The sequence below is a fragment of the Oryx dammah genome, unplaced genomic scaffold (assembly GCF_014754425.2).
Source record: "Oryx dammah isolate SB20612 unplaced genomic scaffold, SCBI_Odam_1.1 HiC_scaffold_7, whole genome shotgun sequence".
Classification (NCBI taxonomy): Eukaryota; Metazoa; Chordata; class Mammalia; order Artiodactyla; family Bovidae; genus Oryx; species Oryx dammah.
This window is the reverse complement of record NW_024070191.1, coordinates 36,101,415-36,116,422: the sequence shown is the minus strand read 5'-3', so window position 1 is coordinate 36,116,422 and position 15,008 is coordinate 36,101,415. Positions and strand designations below refer to the sequence as shown.

The following is a 15,008-nucleotide window of genomic DNA, read 5'->3' as shown; positions in this document are numbered from 1 at the left end:
CACACACACACCGCACACCACACACAATATTCACGTCACACATCCCACACACATGCCCACCACACACCCACCATACACAACACACAGCAGACACACACCACACATAGCACACCTGTGAACACACCACATGCCACACGCACAGCAGGCACCACCCCCACACCATACCCACCACGAACACTGCACACCACACACACACCACGTCCGTCACACACGACACACACGGGACACCCCCCGCGCACACACACCACGCACCACCCATGCAGACCGTATGGGCTCCTTGGCGGGAACGGCCTTGCGCCATCATGGTTTGGGACGTGTGAGAAGCATCCTAAGAAGGGCAGAGACGGGGCCGCGGAACTTCCTTCCTGGCAGGATAACCCTACTGTCAGTTTGCAGGCAGTGGGAGCTGCGTGCCGGGAAGGGTCTCCTAAGACTGTGACCTGACCTTCCCCAGCCCCTGCAGCCCCCAAGCCCACTCGCTCCGAGAGGACGGCTGGACCCTGCTCTTCACCAGCTTCCAGAGGGAAGCGAGCAGACGTGCTCTCAGGACTGTGTGGGTTCTGACTCTGACCCACGTCAGAAGCCGAGCTGCCGTCTGAGTTGAGGAGGAAAAGGTGTAGTTCTGTCCTGCCTCTTACGGGCTGGATGTTTGTCCTGTAAAATCCGTATGTTGAAGCCCTAACCCCCAGCGTGACTGCATTTGGAGACGTGTGTGCACCAGGTTGCTTCAGTCGTGTCTGACTCATTGTGAACCTACTGGCTCTAGCCCGCCAGGCTCCTCTGTCCATGGGAGTCTCCAGGCAAGAATGCTGGAGGGGGTTGCCATGCCCTCCTCCAGGGAATCCTCCCGGCCCAGGGATTGAACCCACGTCTCCTGCAGCTCCGGCGCTGGCGGGTGGATTCTTTACCGCTGAGCCACCAGGGAAGCCAGCATTTGGAGACAGGACCTAAAAAGAGGTAATAAATATTAAGTCTGGTTATAGGGGTGGGGCCCTAGTCTGACAGGGTTGGGGTCCTCATAAGAAGAGGAGGGGACCCCTGGACTCTCCTCCGGGTAGCACAGAGGGGAGGTCATGTGGGGACACAGCCAGAGGCAGCTGTTTACAGCCAGGAGGGTGCTCTCACCAGACACTAAGCTTTCTGGCACCTTGCTCATGGATTTCTAGTCTCCAGGACAGTGAGAAAAGAAGTTTCTTTCAAGCACCCAGTCTGTGGTATTTTGTTATGGTGGCCTGAGCTGATTAGTACAAAAGGGTCTTGACCAAAACAGACCTTACCAATAAAGAGAAGACAAAGGCCAAAGGTTGGATGCTTTCTGCCTAGTATCTTCCCCAAATAGAAACTGAAGTCATTGATGTTATTGAAGCAGACGTAGAGGACAGGCCTGGAAATGTTTCTGGTTTGTTCTTGTAAAATAGGATGTTATGAGGCAGAGCAAGGACTTCCATGTTGATTCTTCAAGGCTAGGGCCTCAGTAAACATGAGCTGATTCTAGGGAATGAGCAAATGAATGAATATATGCACAGAAGGCTATAATTTTCTTGAGGGGTCGGGGCACAGGGCCAGCTCGTGGCTCCAGAAGATATAGAACCACAGATGTTCTCAGGATTTCCAGGACGAGTGGTCTCAAGCAATAAATGGATTCCTTCTAATAGACAACACAAACGGACTTATTTATGAAATGGAGACAGACTCTCAGACATAGAGAAGAGCTTAGTGGTTGCCAAGGTAGGGGGTCGGGGAGGGAAGGACTGGGAGGGTGGGATTAGCAGATGCCAACTGTGATGTATAAGATGGATAGGGACCTCCCTGGCGGTCCAGTGGTTAAGAGTCTGCCTTCCAACGCAGGGGACGTGGGTTTGATCCCTGGTCAGGGAACTTAAGATTCCATATGCTGCAGGGCAACTAAAGCTTCACACAGCAACTACTGAGGCCTCGTGCTCTGGAGCCCATGCACCACAACCGAGAAAAGCCTGCGTGCCACAGCTAGGGGACCTCACACGGCCCAGTGAAAAATCCCACGTGCAGCAAAGAAGGTCCCCTGGGCCCCAACTAAGACCCAATGCAGCCAAATTAATTAATCAATTAATTTAACAACACGGTCCCACTGTATGGCACAGGGACCTATATTCAATAGCCTATGATAAACCATAATGGAGAAGAATATGAAAAAGAATATATGCACGTATAATTGAATCACTTTGTTATACAGCAGAAATTAGCACAACACTGTAAATCAACTATACTTCCATAAAACTTAAAATACTAATTTAAAAAAGAAACAGATTCCTGAGAAGTTGTGTGTAAACAAAATTTTTGCAAATGGACTTATATTTCAAACTCATTAGATAAGACCACTCTTCTAAGTCACATCTCAGTGATTCACTGACAAGTCAGAAAACTGCTCTTGGAAGATGAGTGAGCCTCCTCCCCACTCTGCTGTGAGGGTTTCGTTCCCCAAAGTCAGCTTCCTGGGGGGAGGGATGGGAGAGCATTTCAGCCTTAATTAAAGAGGAGAGAAAGAGGAATGATAAAGATATGAAGACAGTAGAGCTGGAAAGGACTTTCAAGACATGTAAGCTCCTCACTTTACAGGTGAAAACCCAAGAGAGCTGGGAGGGGTCACCCACAGAACGAGGGGTGCTGTGGTCTTCTGACTCCCAACTTGCCATCCTTTCCACCGGCTCATGAAGTTCTTCAGGGATTAATGAGGCAAATACTGTTCCCTCCAGCGTGTCTCCCTGCCACATAAAATCTGCTCCAGCAGTTCACGTCTGTGAATGCACACTCAATGTTGCTGCTATTTTTGTTGCTGTGGGGCTAGCACTGTATTTTCCAAACTGTTGTTTCAAGTTGTGTATCTTTGGGGAGCATGGTGTTCTTAAACCAGGTCCCGGGTGGTGTTTGTGTGGTCTTGGGGAGACATTCGACCCTGCTGAGAGTGTTCTGTAACCTGCCCCCCAACCTCCTCTGCAGGATGGGGCACCCAGCAGGCTGCTTTGCTGTGGATTTTGGGGGTCAGGGGTGGGCTTCTTGAACGGGTGCTGCTCTGAGGTCACTCTCTAAGGAAGGGGATGCCCAGCACTTTACAGTCACAGAACAGAGCCATCCTGCTTCAGACTAGACAAGGGTCCCCCCACGTTTCCCTGTAGCCTCCCCACCATATACATAGAACAAACACATACACACTGTCTAACGCACACACACCTTCAGAGAGTGCGCGCTGCCTGTTAGAAATGCTTTCCACCATCTCTCTTGGTGAAAAAGGAATTTTGCTCCCCCCTGGAACTTCTTTCTCGTAGTCTTTTTTTTTTTTTGCCTGCCATGTGGCTTGTGGGATTTTAGTTGTCTGACCAGGGACTGAACCCTTGGCCTCAGCTGTGAAAGCACAGTCTTAACCACTGCACTGCCAGGGAACTCCCATTACTACTTGACTGTTTTGCCTGTTTTCTTTGTCAAAATCTTTCCCCTGGGACCATATAAGCAGCCCCGCAGGCAGAAGACCAAAAAAAAAGAAAAAGAAAGAACCAGAGCGCACCTGAGAGCAATGTGGAGGACAGACAGACAGACAGGGCTGCAACACCCTGCCTGATCCTAGCGGCATCCTCCGCTTGAAACTGGGCAGGGGCCGTGCTGCAGGAGGGCTCACTGCCCTCGGCTCAGGCTACCAAGTCTCTTGCCACACTCATCACTCAATAGAATGAAGAATCTAATTAATATTTATCCACATGGAGAGGCCCTGAATTCCGACTCAGAGACAAGAGTCTGCTCCTGATTCCAGGCCGTGAAAACAGGGCCGTAGATGACGGGGAAGGTCCGGCCACCCACACGCTCTGTGCCTCCAGGGTCTTGACATCCGTGAAACAGCCACAAATGCGACCACTTATTGCCAATATTTGCTGTTCCCCAAAATACAAAAAGAGCCGGCTTGTAAGCTGCACCCTTGATTGGAGAACAGGCCTTCAGCCTTGGCTGCAGCAGAGAAGGGATCCGGGTAACGGTAACTAAAGCTACCCCGGGACCGGGCGCTGGCTGTGATGAGCTTAGGGCTCTCTCCACGCCAGAGGGTGGAATCGAGACAGATTTGGATCGGCTGCCCAGAACCAGCTTGAGACCAATTTTTCTTTGGAACCTAGGACTTGAGGCTCTGCTCTCTTTATTCCTCAGGACTGTTTCCTCTCCTTTCTTTGGAGGCTCAGACTCTGCACCCTCCTCACCCCCACATCAGTAATCACTTTTATCAAAATTTTGACAAACTCTCTCACACTGAAATATGAATAATTGATAAAATGTAATAGATGATAAAAAGATGACAAAGTAGTGAATATAACTGAAAAGAAGCAGACTCACAGGTAAAAAGAACAAACCAGTGGGTACCAGTGCAGACGGGGAGGGTAATACAAGGCAGGGGATAAAGAACTATTAGGGGAACAAGCTATTAGGTATAAAATAAGCTACGAGGACATGTGTACAGCAGAGAGAATATAGTCAATACTTTAGAGTAACTATGGAGGAAGTGTGGCTTTCCTGGTGGCTTAGTGGTAAAGAATCCACCTGCCTATGCAAGAGATGTAGATTTTTATCCCTGGATTGGGCAGATCCCCTGGAGAAGGAAATGGCAACACACTCCAGTATTCTTGCCTAGAGAATCCCATGGACAGGGCTACAGTCCACAGGGTTGCAAAGAGTCAGACATGACTTTGCAACTGAACAATGTAAAGGGAGTATCACCTTTAAAAATTGTGAATCAGGGCTTCCCTGGGGGCTCACCCTGATGCTGGGAGGGATTGGGGGCAGGAGGAGAAGGGGACGACAGAGGATGAGATGGCTGGATGGCATCACCGACTCGATAGACGTGAGTTTGAGTAGACTCCAGGAGTTGGTGATGGAGAGGGAGGCCTGGCATGCTGCGATTCATGGGGTCACAAAAAGTTGGACATGATTGAGCGATTGAACTGAACTGAACTGAACTGGGGGCTCAGTGGTGAAGACTCCACCTGCCAAGGCAGGAGAGTTGGGTTCAAGCCCTGATCCAGGAAGATCCCACATGCCTCTAAGCCCATGTGCCACAACTGAGCCTGTGCTCTGGAGCCTGGGAACCCCAACAAGAGAAGCACCCCAGTGAGAAGCCTGAGCACCATACCCAGGCGGAGGCCCTGCTCGCCGCAACTGGAGAAGAGCCCAGCAATGAAGACCCAGCACGGCCAAAAATAAGCAAACAAATAAAATAATTAAAAAGTTGAGAGTCACCATATTGTACACCTGTAACGTATAATATAAATGAACCCTACTTCAAACTTAATAGGTGAAACTTCCCATGATTATTTATGATTTTACTGAAAATGCCACCCCTGTTTATTCTCAGCTAGGAGAGAAAACAGATAATTGAAGAATTTCAGATCTCAGCAAGTATTGTTGAGAGAGGTATATACTTTGTTTGACACCTTTCGGTGTATTTTGGTTTTGCCTTTCATTCATTATTACTACCTCATCCAAAAAAAAAAAAATCTTCCCACAAATAGCCTCTTCTGCCAACATGTATAGCTAGCCCTCAGGAGGGACTCAAATAATAAATATCTGATGGCTTTTTGCTAGCATGAGAGCTCAGAACAACCATTTTATTCCTCCATGCATCCCCCACACTGGAACAATTCCTAGGATATAGTAGACCTTCAGTAAAATATTTTTTTAATGAATAACACACGTCATCTTGAGTTAAGAGTGATGGGAAGAGGAAGAAGATTCTGTCCCTATTTCTGGAGTTGACAAAAGTATGGCCACAGACAGCCATCCTTCCACCAAGACCAGGAAAGCAGAAATGAGGGCTTGTGCCTTGTCATTTGAAAAAGGTAGCTTTGTGTGAGAAAGGGAAACTGTTTTCTTTACGATAAGCAGAGAAGTTAAAGAACTTAAGGAAAGGTGGCACGGATCTAGAAATAGAAAGAGACTCTCCAGCGGATCTAGAAACGCTCACAAACTGCAGAGTGACCACAGGCGACTACATGGACTTGTTACAGATCAGTGACAGGTGCACACAGCTAGGCACACATTTCCAGACTCCCGCAGCACACGTAGGAAAGCCGGGGGGCCAGGCTCTCGTCCGATTCCAACCGTCTTATGCAGTCGTCTCTGTGTGCAGAGGAGCAGGCGTGGGTGAGCCTGCTGAGGGTGAGCCTGAGGGTTTATGCTAACCAGCCCTGCTGACCCAGGAGATGGCTTCTCTGCAGAAAGAGTGCTGGGAATCAATTCCTGCGTAGGAAATCGGATGCTCTAGTAACTAAGGCAGAGAAACACCAGACATGAATTGCATAGAAGCTGATTACGTTTATTGCATGCTGAAACACACAGAAGTTTATTATTATTTTTATGATTGGCAAGGTGCACTGCAAGTTTAGGATCAGTAGCTGCGAACTATTTAGAATGGACAGACAACGAGGTCCTACTGAACTGCACAGGGAACTATATCCAGTCTCTTGGGATTAAAAATAATGGGAAAAAACCACTTAAAAAAAAATGTATATATTTGTATAACCGAGTCCCTTTGCTGTACAGCAGAGACTGACCCAGCACTGTAAATCAACTACACTTCAATAAAAAAAGACTTTGAAGAAATCAAATTTAGTGATATTTCAAACTGGATTCAACACTCTCTGCACTTAGAAATGACTCTGTGTGTTTTTGAGCTCCAGGTGTGAGCACAGGCTACCTTTTTGAAGATATAATAATGTTCAGGTTTGTGTGTGAGTCACAGGATTTTAAATCCAAGAGTTATTTCAGGACTTGGGCAAGTCGATCTCAGTGCCTCTGGTTCTCCATCTGAAAATGACAGTACTCATATGTGGCCAAAACCCGAGTGACAAATACATACAAATTGCTACAGGAACTACACTGTTTTCTCTCCATCTGTCTCCTGGCTCTGTATGGAATCTGGTGTCAGGGGAAGAGCTTTCTGTTCTTAAGTTGCAGGAAAAGTGAAATGATTCCCACACCCAGAAAGCTGGCAGGTGACAGTGACCACTGTTCCCTAAGCTTCCCAGTTGCTTTCCCCCACTTTCCTTTCATGCCCTCTGTCTCCTTTATTTGTCCTCATTCTTTATTAAAAATGCCTTTATTTTCTGGCGGATGATAGTCACAGAAAACTCACACAGCTTCACAGACATCTGCTTAACAGTGCTGTAAAAACATACTAAATATACCTACATGCACAAACTTACGAAAGTACTTCTATATCTGCACGATAGCTTGGACAATAAGCATCTATGCACAGCTATAGTGATTGTTAATAAATATGATACTAAAATGTTGACATAATCAATCCCTATGCCAAATATTTTAACAATTCTCTGAGTACCATTCAGTACACTTGATAACATTTCCCCTGCTTTCATATCTTCCTACCAAGCTCATAGTGATTCCAAAGGAATAACACAGTGAATGGCAAAAGTATAAACATTACAGAATTCATATGATTTCTTTAGCAATATACAGACTTCATGGAATTACTCATTGGAGCTACATTTTTAAAGGTTGTCTTAAAGAGTAACCAAAAAATACCTACACATCACATTTTTTAATCCTGACATTATCAGCAGCAGCAACGATCAAGTTTTCATTTGCTTCAACTTGAGCTTACCTGAGTGGGTGACACCAAGGACGCTGAACACCAGGATAACTTCGGCAAGCATTATGATGTCAGCTGGAGAGAGATAATGCCTTCCTCCTCTTTAACAACAGGATATTTCCATCAGAAAGGGGGGTTTTGAAGAGAAAACGCAGAGCTTCAAAGTCCAGAGTGGAACGCAGAGGACGCAGACACCTGGATAGGGGAAACCAGACTCAAGCTGGCTGGTATCATCCCGAGGTCTCTGAAAGCACACCTCATTGATTCCCAGTCAGCTGTCAGATCGCGTAAGTCTGAGAACTATCTCTGGGTCCTAACTCCTGACTTATTAATTCCCTCTCCCGCCGGGAGACGCAGGGCAATGGAGAGGGGGTGAAGGGTAAAGCCGACAGCTCTGAGTGCTCTGTGCTGTTTTGCTCATGCTTGGAGAGCTGTGTAAAAGGGAGAAACCGTGAATGAAGACATGCAACACGAAAGCCAGCACAAGTTTCTCCTACACGTTCTCCATCATCTTTCATTTTGGACTTGCAGCTTAAGAACAGTGAATATGAGTCAAAAGCTACAGATCCCAGTTATGAAACAACCCCTGGGGATGTTTGTACAGGGAGACGATAGTTAATAATGCTGCTGTACTCAGTCACTCAGTCGTGTCTGACTCTTTGTGACCCTATGGACTGCAGCCCACCAGGCTCCTCTGTCCATGGGATTTCCCAGGCAAGAATTACTGGAGTGGGTTGCCGTGCCATCCCCCAGGGGATCCTCCTGACCCAGGGATCGAACCCACATCTCCTGCACCTCTTGCCTCACAGGTGAATTCTTTACCACTGAGCCACCAGGGAAGGCCATAGTTAATAATACTGTACTGCTATTTGAAAGTTGCTAAGAGAGTAGATCTTAAAAGCTCTCATCACGAGAAAAAAAACCTTTTTGTAACCGCATGTACTTATGGGTGTTCACTAGACCTGGTGGTGGTCATTTCACGAGGTATACAAATACCCAATCTTTATGTGGTGACCCTGAAACTAACACAGTGTTATATGTCAATCGCCCCTCAGTGTTTAAAAATTTAATTCTACTTATTTATTGATATTTGGCCACACTGGATCCTTACCGCTGCACCCGGGCTTTCTCTAGCTGCAGCGAGCCGGGGCTACTCCGCAGTAGAGTTGCGCGACTTCTCATTGCGGGGCTTCTCTTGTTGCAGAGCACAGGCTCTAGGGTGCGCAGGCTCAGTCGCTGTGGCTCATGGACGTAGTTGCCTCGAAGCATGTGGGATCTTCCCAGACCAGGGATCAAACCTGTGTCCCCTGCATTGCAAGGCAGATTCTTAACTCCTGAACCACCAGGGAGGTTCCACATCTCAGTTTTTAAAATGAATGACTATGTCCTTCATTGCCTTTGTCTAGGGGTTCTGGTGTGCTTCATGATCAGAGCATCCTCTGGGGTTCCCTGGGGCCCCCAGGGCCCGTGCATAATCCACAAGAGAAAGGACAGTCGGAGTATTGTCTTTTTCTATATCGCTCCCAGGACTTGGAGGCTGAAATCACCACCTCCTCTTTGGATTCACCTTGTTCACAGTTGGTCTGATTTTCACCTAGCTCAGCGCTGTCCACATGCAGCGGGTCCTCAAGGAATGCAAATCTGCTGATCGGGCAAGGGTAAGTGAGGGCTGGAAGGAGAAGAGGGCCTGGTGGGAGCAGAGTCCCCCGATGGGGCCCCAGTGCTGGAGTAGCTCCCTCCGGGCACTGCCAACCCACCCGGGGCCACACTGATTTAATCCAGTTGAAAATTTCCCTCTACCTCATTAAGGCTCCTCTGAGAGCATCGGTGACTTCCAAACACCCGGTGATGCTCAGCAGGGTACCAGCACGGAGTCTAGACAGCCCTGTCAAGAGAGGCAGGACCACATCCCCTCCTCCAGCTCCCTCTCCTCTCCACTCCTCCAGAAACCCACCCCCCGCAGGCGGTGGAGCCCTCCCTAGACCACAGGCTCCTCAGGCTGGGCCGGGTCCTCTTACCCTCTCTCTCCAGCATCCCCAGAGCCCACTGCACGTGAACGGTTTAGAACAAAGAGGAAGGAAACAATTAGACACTGATCTCCCATCCATGTGAACCGTGTTCCAGGTGGTTTACAATGGTCTGTGAGTTTACAACGGTCTCAGCAATCAATTAGCCACTAACCCAGGGGTGCAGGAAGTGTCACTTTTCTTCATTTTCAATAAATCAAAGAAAATGGAGCTTGACATTCTACTGAGCAGGCAGGAAATACCATCTCCTGAAATGACAGAGTCACTCGCACAACACAACTGTGGAGTAGCCCCGGCTCGCTGCAGCTAGAGAAAGCCCAGGTGCAGCGGTGAGGATCCAGTGCGGCCAAATATCAAAGAGACTCTGTAGCTTTTGACTCTCCGTCATTTCAGGAGCTCCGGCCCCCTGGCTCAGGGCAGCAAAAGCACTGGGAAGGCGTTTGCGGCCCCCCAGTCACAAGCAGGCTGTCGCCTCTGGTTCATCTTGATGGCAGCGGAGGGTCGGCAGGCAGCCACGTGGTCCCAGTGGAAGAGGCAGCTCTATTGCCCTTTCCTGGGTGACGGGGTCCCCTAGTTGCTGGTCCCCACTGCTGAAGGGGCCGGCCAGTCTCTGGGGATTTCTGGCCCATCTCCCTTTAGAAGACACTCACCTCATCTCCATCCTGCTCTAAAAACATCAAATAAGCCCTTCAGTGAGTTTACACTTGTGGTGAAAGCTGATGTCAAGCAGGAAGAGGGGTTGTCTTTAATGGCCTCTGTTTTCCATCTTTGTAAACGTATGGAGCCCTGGCTCCTTTCTTGGGAAATGTAGGGGAAAGAAAACTACAGAGAACACAAATTTGTATCAATTCATGTCTCAAAAAATCATCCTGCGCTGAGCCAGCGTGTGCTCTTTCCCTCACCTGTTCTTTGCTAAGTCGTGTCCGACTCCTATGATCGCATGGACTGTAGCCCCCAGGCTCCTCTGTCCATGGAATTCTCCAGGCAAGAATATTGGAGTGGGTTGCCATTTCCTTCTGCAGGGGATCTTCCTGACCCACTGACGGAACCCATGTGTCCTGCACCGGGAGGTGGATTCTTTACTGAGTGAGCCACCAGGGAAACTCAAAAAACATGTGCACGCAAGCACACACACCCCTTTAACCAGCGGTTTCTCGGGGGTCTGTCCCAGCAGACAGCCCTCCTCCTACTCAATCACACTCCTCAGCTACATTGGCACTTTGCGCCACCCCGTGGACTATAGCCCGCCAGGCTCCTCTGTCCATGGAATTCTCCATGAGGCTACAGTACTGGAGTGGGTAACCCATCCCTTCTCCAGGGGATCTTCCTGACCCAGGGATCGAAGCTGAGTCTCTTGCATTGCAGGTGGATTCTTTACCAGCTGAGCCGTCAGGGAAGCCCCACCTGTTCTATAACCAACAGTAAACATCGACTGGGCCTGGGATGCGGGGCTGGGTCCACAGAGCAGAATAATCAGAAGGTCTCCATCATCAAGGGGACATGTTTGCATCCTGGGAGCCAAGGAAAACCGCTGCTCATCCGTCACTGACCAAACATGCTGCCTGTGAGGACTGAGTCTGCTCCTTCCAGTGACTGGGGAACGCTGGCCAGATCGCTTCCAGGAGTGATGTTGTGAGAGCCACACAACAGAGCAGAAGGTGACGGGAAACAGGTGTGCTTCCGCTTGAAGGTCTAAAGAGGTATGATCAGTGGGCTTCCCTGGTGGTGTAGTGGATAAGAATCTGCCTGCCAATGCAGGGGACATGGACTCCAGCTCTGGTTCAGGAAGACCATCGCGCCTCGAACAACGCCTCAAACAATGAAACCCATGTGCCACAACTACTGAGCCCGCGTGCTGCAACTACGAAGTCTGTGCACCTAGAGCCTGTGCTCCAGAACAGAAGAAGCCGCCGCAGTGAGGAGCCCACGCCCCACGAGGAAGAGTAGCCCCTGCTTGGAGGAACTAGAGAAAGTTCTCCCAGCAGCGAACACCCAGTGCAGCCACAAAGAAAAACAAAGAGTTATGATTAGTATTTTTTAAATTGTAAAAGTAGTACAATCCTAACAGTACATTGAAAGTAAGATTAGATTCACAATCCATCTTCCTAATCTAATCACCATTAAGCTGTTGGTCTATTTCTCTCCAGGGTACCTGCTCCTGCATGCTCACACACACACACAGAGTTGTTATCTAGTTTGTATGCAACTTCATCCTTCAGTTGAACTGCTACTAACTACTAGTTGAACTGCTACTTGACACCATTATAAAGGAGCATGTTTTGATATCAACTTTGAAAACAGGAAACTTTGATATCTGTTCCACAACATTTTATCCCTGTGTGCATAAAACTGTTATCTCTTTACATCAGAGTCTTGAGAGTGGGCTATCATGTACATTTCAGGTTTGTTCTCTGTTACACTTCTTTCTTATTCAAGAGTCTATTCTACAAAATATCTTACAGAGTTCAAAAAACTAAATTCTATTGAGGCGTTCAGTTAATGAATTGCCTTCCTTGCAAAAAATGACGGTACAGTTACACAGTACTGAGTCTGTAGGTCTCTGTGAGAATGGTGTCCAGACTGTCTGGGACACTGTCTTTGTTTAGGGAAATGCATTTTAAGAAAGTTACAGGATGAGCGGCGGTGGGACGGAGACCCCGGTGGGTTGCGAGGCCGCCCCGGGTGGCCGCGGCGGCGGCGGCGGCAAGAAGGACTCTCTGGGGTTCGCAGGCTCGCCGGAGCACCTCATTATCAGGGATCTTGGAGAAATTCATTCAAGGCTCTTAGATCACAGACCAGTTATCCAAGGTGAAACCCGTTATTTTGTGAAAGAATTTGAAGAAAAACGTGGTCTTCGAGAAATGCGAGTTCTTGAAAATCTGAAGAATATGATTCATGAGACAAATGAACATACTCTTCCGACGTGTAGAGCAACAATGCAAGACAGCTTAAACCGAGTTCTCCAGAGATTGCAAGCAGCTACTGACACCGTCTGTAGACTCCAGCAGAGGGAACAGGAGCGAAAAAAGATTCATAGTGACCTTTTCATAGCTCGTGAGAAACAGCGCATGACGCAGTGGGAGGATTTCATGACCGAGCAGCACAGCAAGCAGGCAGAAGTGGACGAGGAGCACAGGAAGGCCGTGGAGAAGCTGCGAGCGCAGTACGCCGAGATGGAGAAGGGCCTGGCGAGGTTCTCAGCCTTCTGAGGACGCGAACCACAGCAGTGACGAACGAATGAGAAGAAACTGACATCCCCCGCCCCCCCAAAAACACCTCCCACTAAACCATTTAGCCTCTGCTTCAAGCTTAGCAATATATTCAATGGCACTCTTCTGTCGGAAGGCGGAGCCCTCTCCTGGAGTCTTCCCTGTTTCCTAGAGGAGTGCCACCTCTTTCCAGTTTCAAGTGCCTCTAAATGATCATTCACAGGGGAAGGAGTTGGAGGAAAGCGGTGTCCACGTGCTCTCGGGTAGTGTGGACCAGTCTTGCTTTCCATTGATTGATTATCTCAGATAACAAACCGTAAGTACAGACTTCTTAGGGAAGCAGTTTAATTCATCCTTCTGCAGGGTTAATATTGGTTTATCGGCTTAGAAGGCAGAGATGGTGTCTGCCTGTTGTGGCCTCCTTGGCTCTTGAAGGAATGTATACAGTGTTATTCCATGAGTAATGTAGACAGAAACAGCTGTCCCGGGAGCAGAGATCATATTGAAGAGAGAGGAACGTCAGAACCGCGTCTCTGCTGTGACATGGGGCCACACTGGTCTCTGAGTGGCCTGTTGGGAGAAGTTGTATAATGCTGTGTTTTCACTGGACAGCAAGACATGCTTGTTAAGACTGTGGCCTTCCAACACTTCATGTTTTCAGCTTTGTTTAAAACATGCTGACAAGGAAAAGCTTACCCGAAACACAGTTGACTTTTAACCTTTCCAAGAACCATCATCTTGCCCATCATCTTTACCTCATTTTCACGTCTGTTTTAAGATAAATAATGTCTCTACATGTTTCAGCCATTTAATGAGTAATCAGCAAATTCTGCCAAGGCCTCCCTCTGGAACTGTATAAAGATCCTGGCTCTGAGTAAACCAGAAGTATTTGCCCTCACGGCAAATGATCCATGTTAAATGTAAATCCTTTTTAGTGTTGAACGTCTGTTCTCATAAGCAGGTGTATTATGATGAAACATGTACCAATTCTGTCTTCACTGTGATCTTTAAAAATCTGCATTTAACAGTCTAATTGAGGAACTAAATAGGTTTTTTTTTAATTTACCATGAACTAAGCAGAATTATATGCAATAATTTCAAGAGATTTATGGCAAATGAATGTGAGGTATGGATAGAACTTTCAGGTATTTTTTCATTGCTCTTCAGTGAAGAAAGGCACAAGAAAGAAAATACCCAGCTCGCTTGTGTTATCTTAGTTTTGCTCCTGCAGAAAAGTGACAATGCCTGCCTGTGTAAATTTATGGCTTACTGTCAAAGCTTCATTCTTGGCTGCATGTTGAAAATGTGATTAAAGTTAGTAGAGGAGAAAAAAAAAAGAAAGTTACATATGTTCATCTGGGGTTTGCGGGGCGGTGGGGGCGGGGAGAGTCAGGAGACCCAGAGTCCAAGAGGAAGGAGTTTAGATCCAAAAATTAAGTCTGAGGAACCTGCCTTTCTGCTATGAAATGTTTACACTCGACAGTTAAGTCCTCCATGCCAACACCATTTTACAGGCCAGACACTGAGGCCCAGGGAGCAGGAGTCATTATCCTGAGTCACACGGGTAGAACTGGGCCAGAATCCTGTAAAGAAAGAAAGAAAGTGACGTCATCCAGTCATGTCTGACTCTTTGTAACTCCATGGACTGTAGCTTACCAGGCTCCTCTGTCCATGGGATTCTCCAGGCAAGAATACTGGAGTGGGTTGCCATTTCCTTCTCCAGGGGATCTTCCCAACCCAGGGATCGAACCTGGGTCTTCCGCATTGTAGGCAGATGCTTTACCGTCTGAGCCACCAGGGAAGAATCACGGAAGTTGCTATGAACGAGAGCATACCAGCTCATAGAGGAACGGCTGTGGAGAGGACACCCAGCCTGCCTTCTAAAGACCCATCCACACCAAGGCTGTCCATCAAGGAGGCCCCCGCCCTCTTCTCTGGGCCCTTCCTGTGTCCTCAGACCTTCCTGCAGTCTGTCTCTGACATCTGGTCACAGTCATCGGAGTTTCAGATGCTCGGCCACCAGCAGTGGGAAGGACTGGTGATGGGAGCTAGCGCTCATAGGAGTCAGAGGGCTGAAAGCTCAGTGCCTGAAAAATCTCACTGCCCTCCAACATAATCTCCATTGATGGCTACAGTTTCACTCTAAAGAGA

The 15,008-nt window shown here is 48.1% G+C and overlaps 2 protein-coding genes and 1 non-coding gene across 4 annotated transcripts in view; 1 reads left to right on the top strand and 2 right to left on the bottom strand.

Annotated features, from left to right (window-relative positions):
- The window catches only part of CHRNB3 (cholinergic receptor nicotinic beta 3 subunit), a 30,075-nt gene extending 21,185 nt beyond the window's left edge, over window positions 1–8,890 (bottom strand). The window contains exons 1-2 of the mRNA XM_040243016.1: window positions 8,733–8,890; window positions 7,634–7,722 (exon numbers count right to left, since the gene is read on the bottom strand). Coding sequence (XP_040098950.1) covers window positions 7,634–7,722; window positions 8,733–8,890 — 247 coding nt within the window. The remainder of the gene's footprint in view (window positions 1–7,633; window positions 7,723–8,732) is intronic.
- A 3,391-nt stretch (window positions 8,891–12,281) lies between these two features.
- On the top strand, window positions 12,282–12,916 carry LOC120865856 (biogenesis of lysosome-related organelles complex 1 subunit 5-like). 2 transcript variants are annotated; one of them, XM_040243260.1, is made up of 2 exons: window positions 12,282–12,495; window positions 12,617–12,768. In XM_040243260.1, the coding sequence occupies exons 1-2, from the start codon at window positions 12,282–12,284 to the stop codon at window positions 12,697–12,699; spliced, it is 297 nt and encodes a 98-aa protein (XP_040099194.1). In that variant the 3' UTR covers window positions 12,700–12,768. The 2 variants fall into 2 exon arrangements, with proteins under 2 accessions (XP_040099194.1, XP_040099193.1); XM_040243259.1 differs by having other exon boundaries at window positions 12,282–12,916.
- A 1,670-nt stretch (window positions 12,917–14,586) lies between these two features.
- Window positions 14,587–14,658, bottom strand: TRNAC-ACA. The gene has a single exon. It is a non-coding gene; the product is annotated as a tRNA-Cys (tRNA).
- Window positions 14,659–15,008: the final 350 nt, after the last annotated feature.

Excerpts from the sequence above, each read along its gene's own strand:
- LOC120865856 (XM_040243259.1), top strand. The coding sequence starts at position 12,282 with ATGAGCGGCGGTGGGACGGAGACCCCGGTGGGTTGCGAGGCCGCCCCG.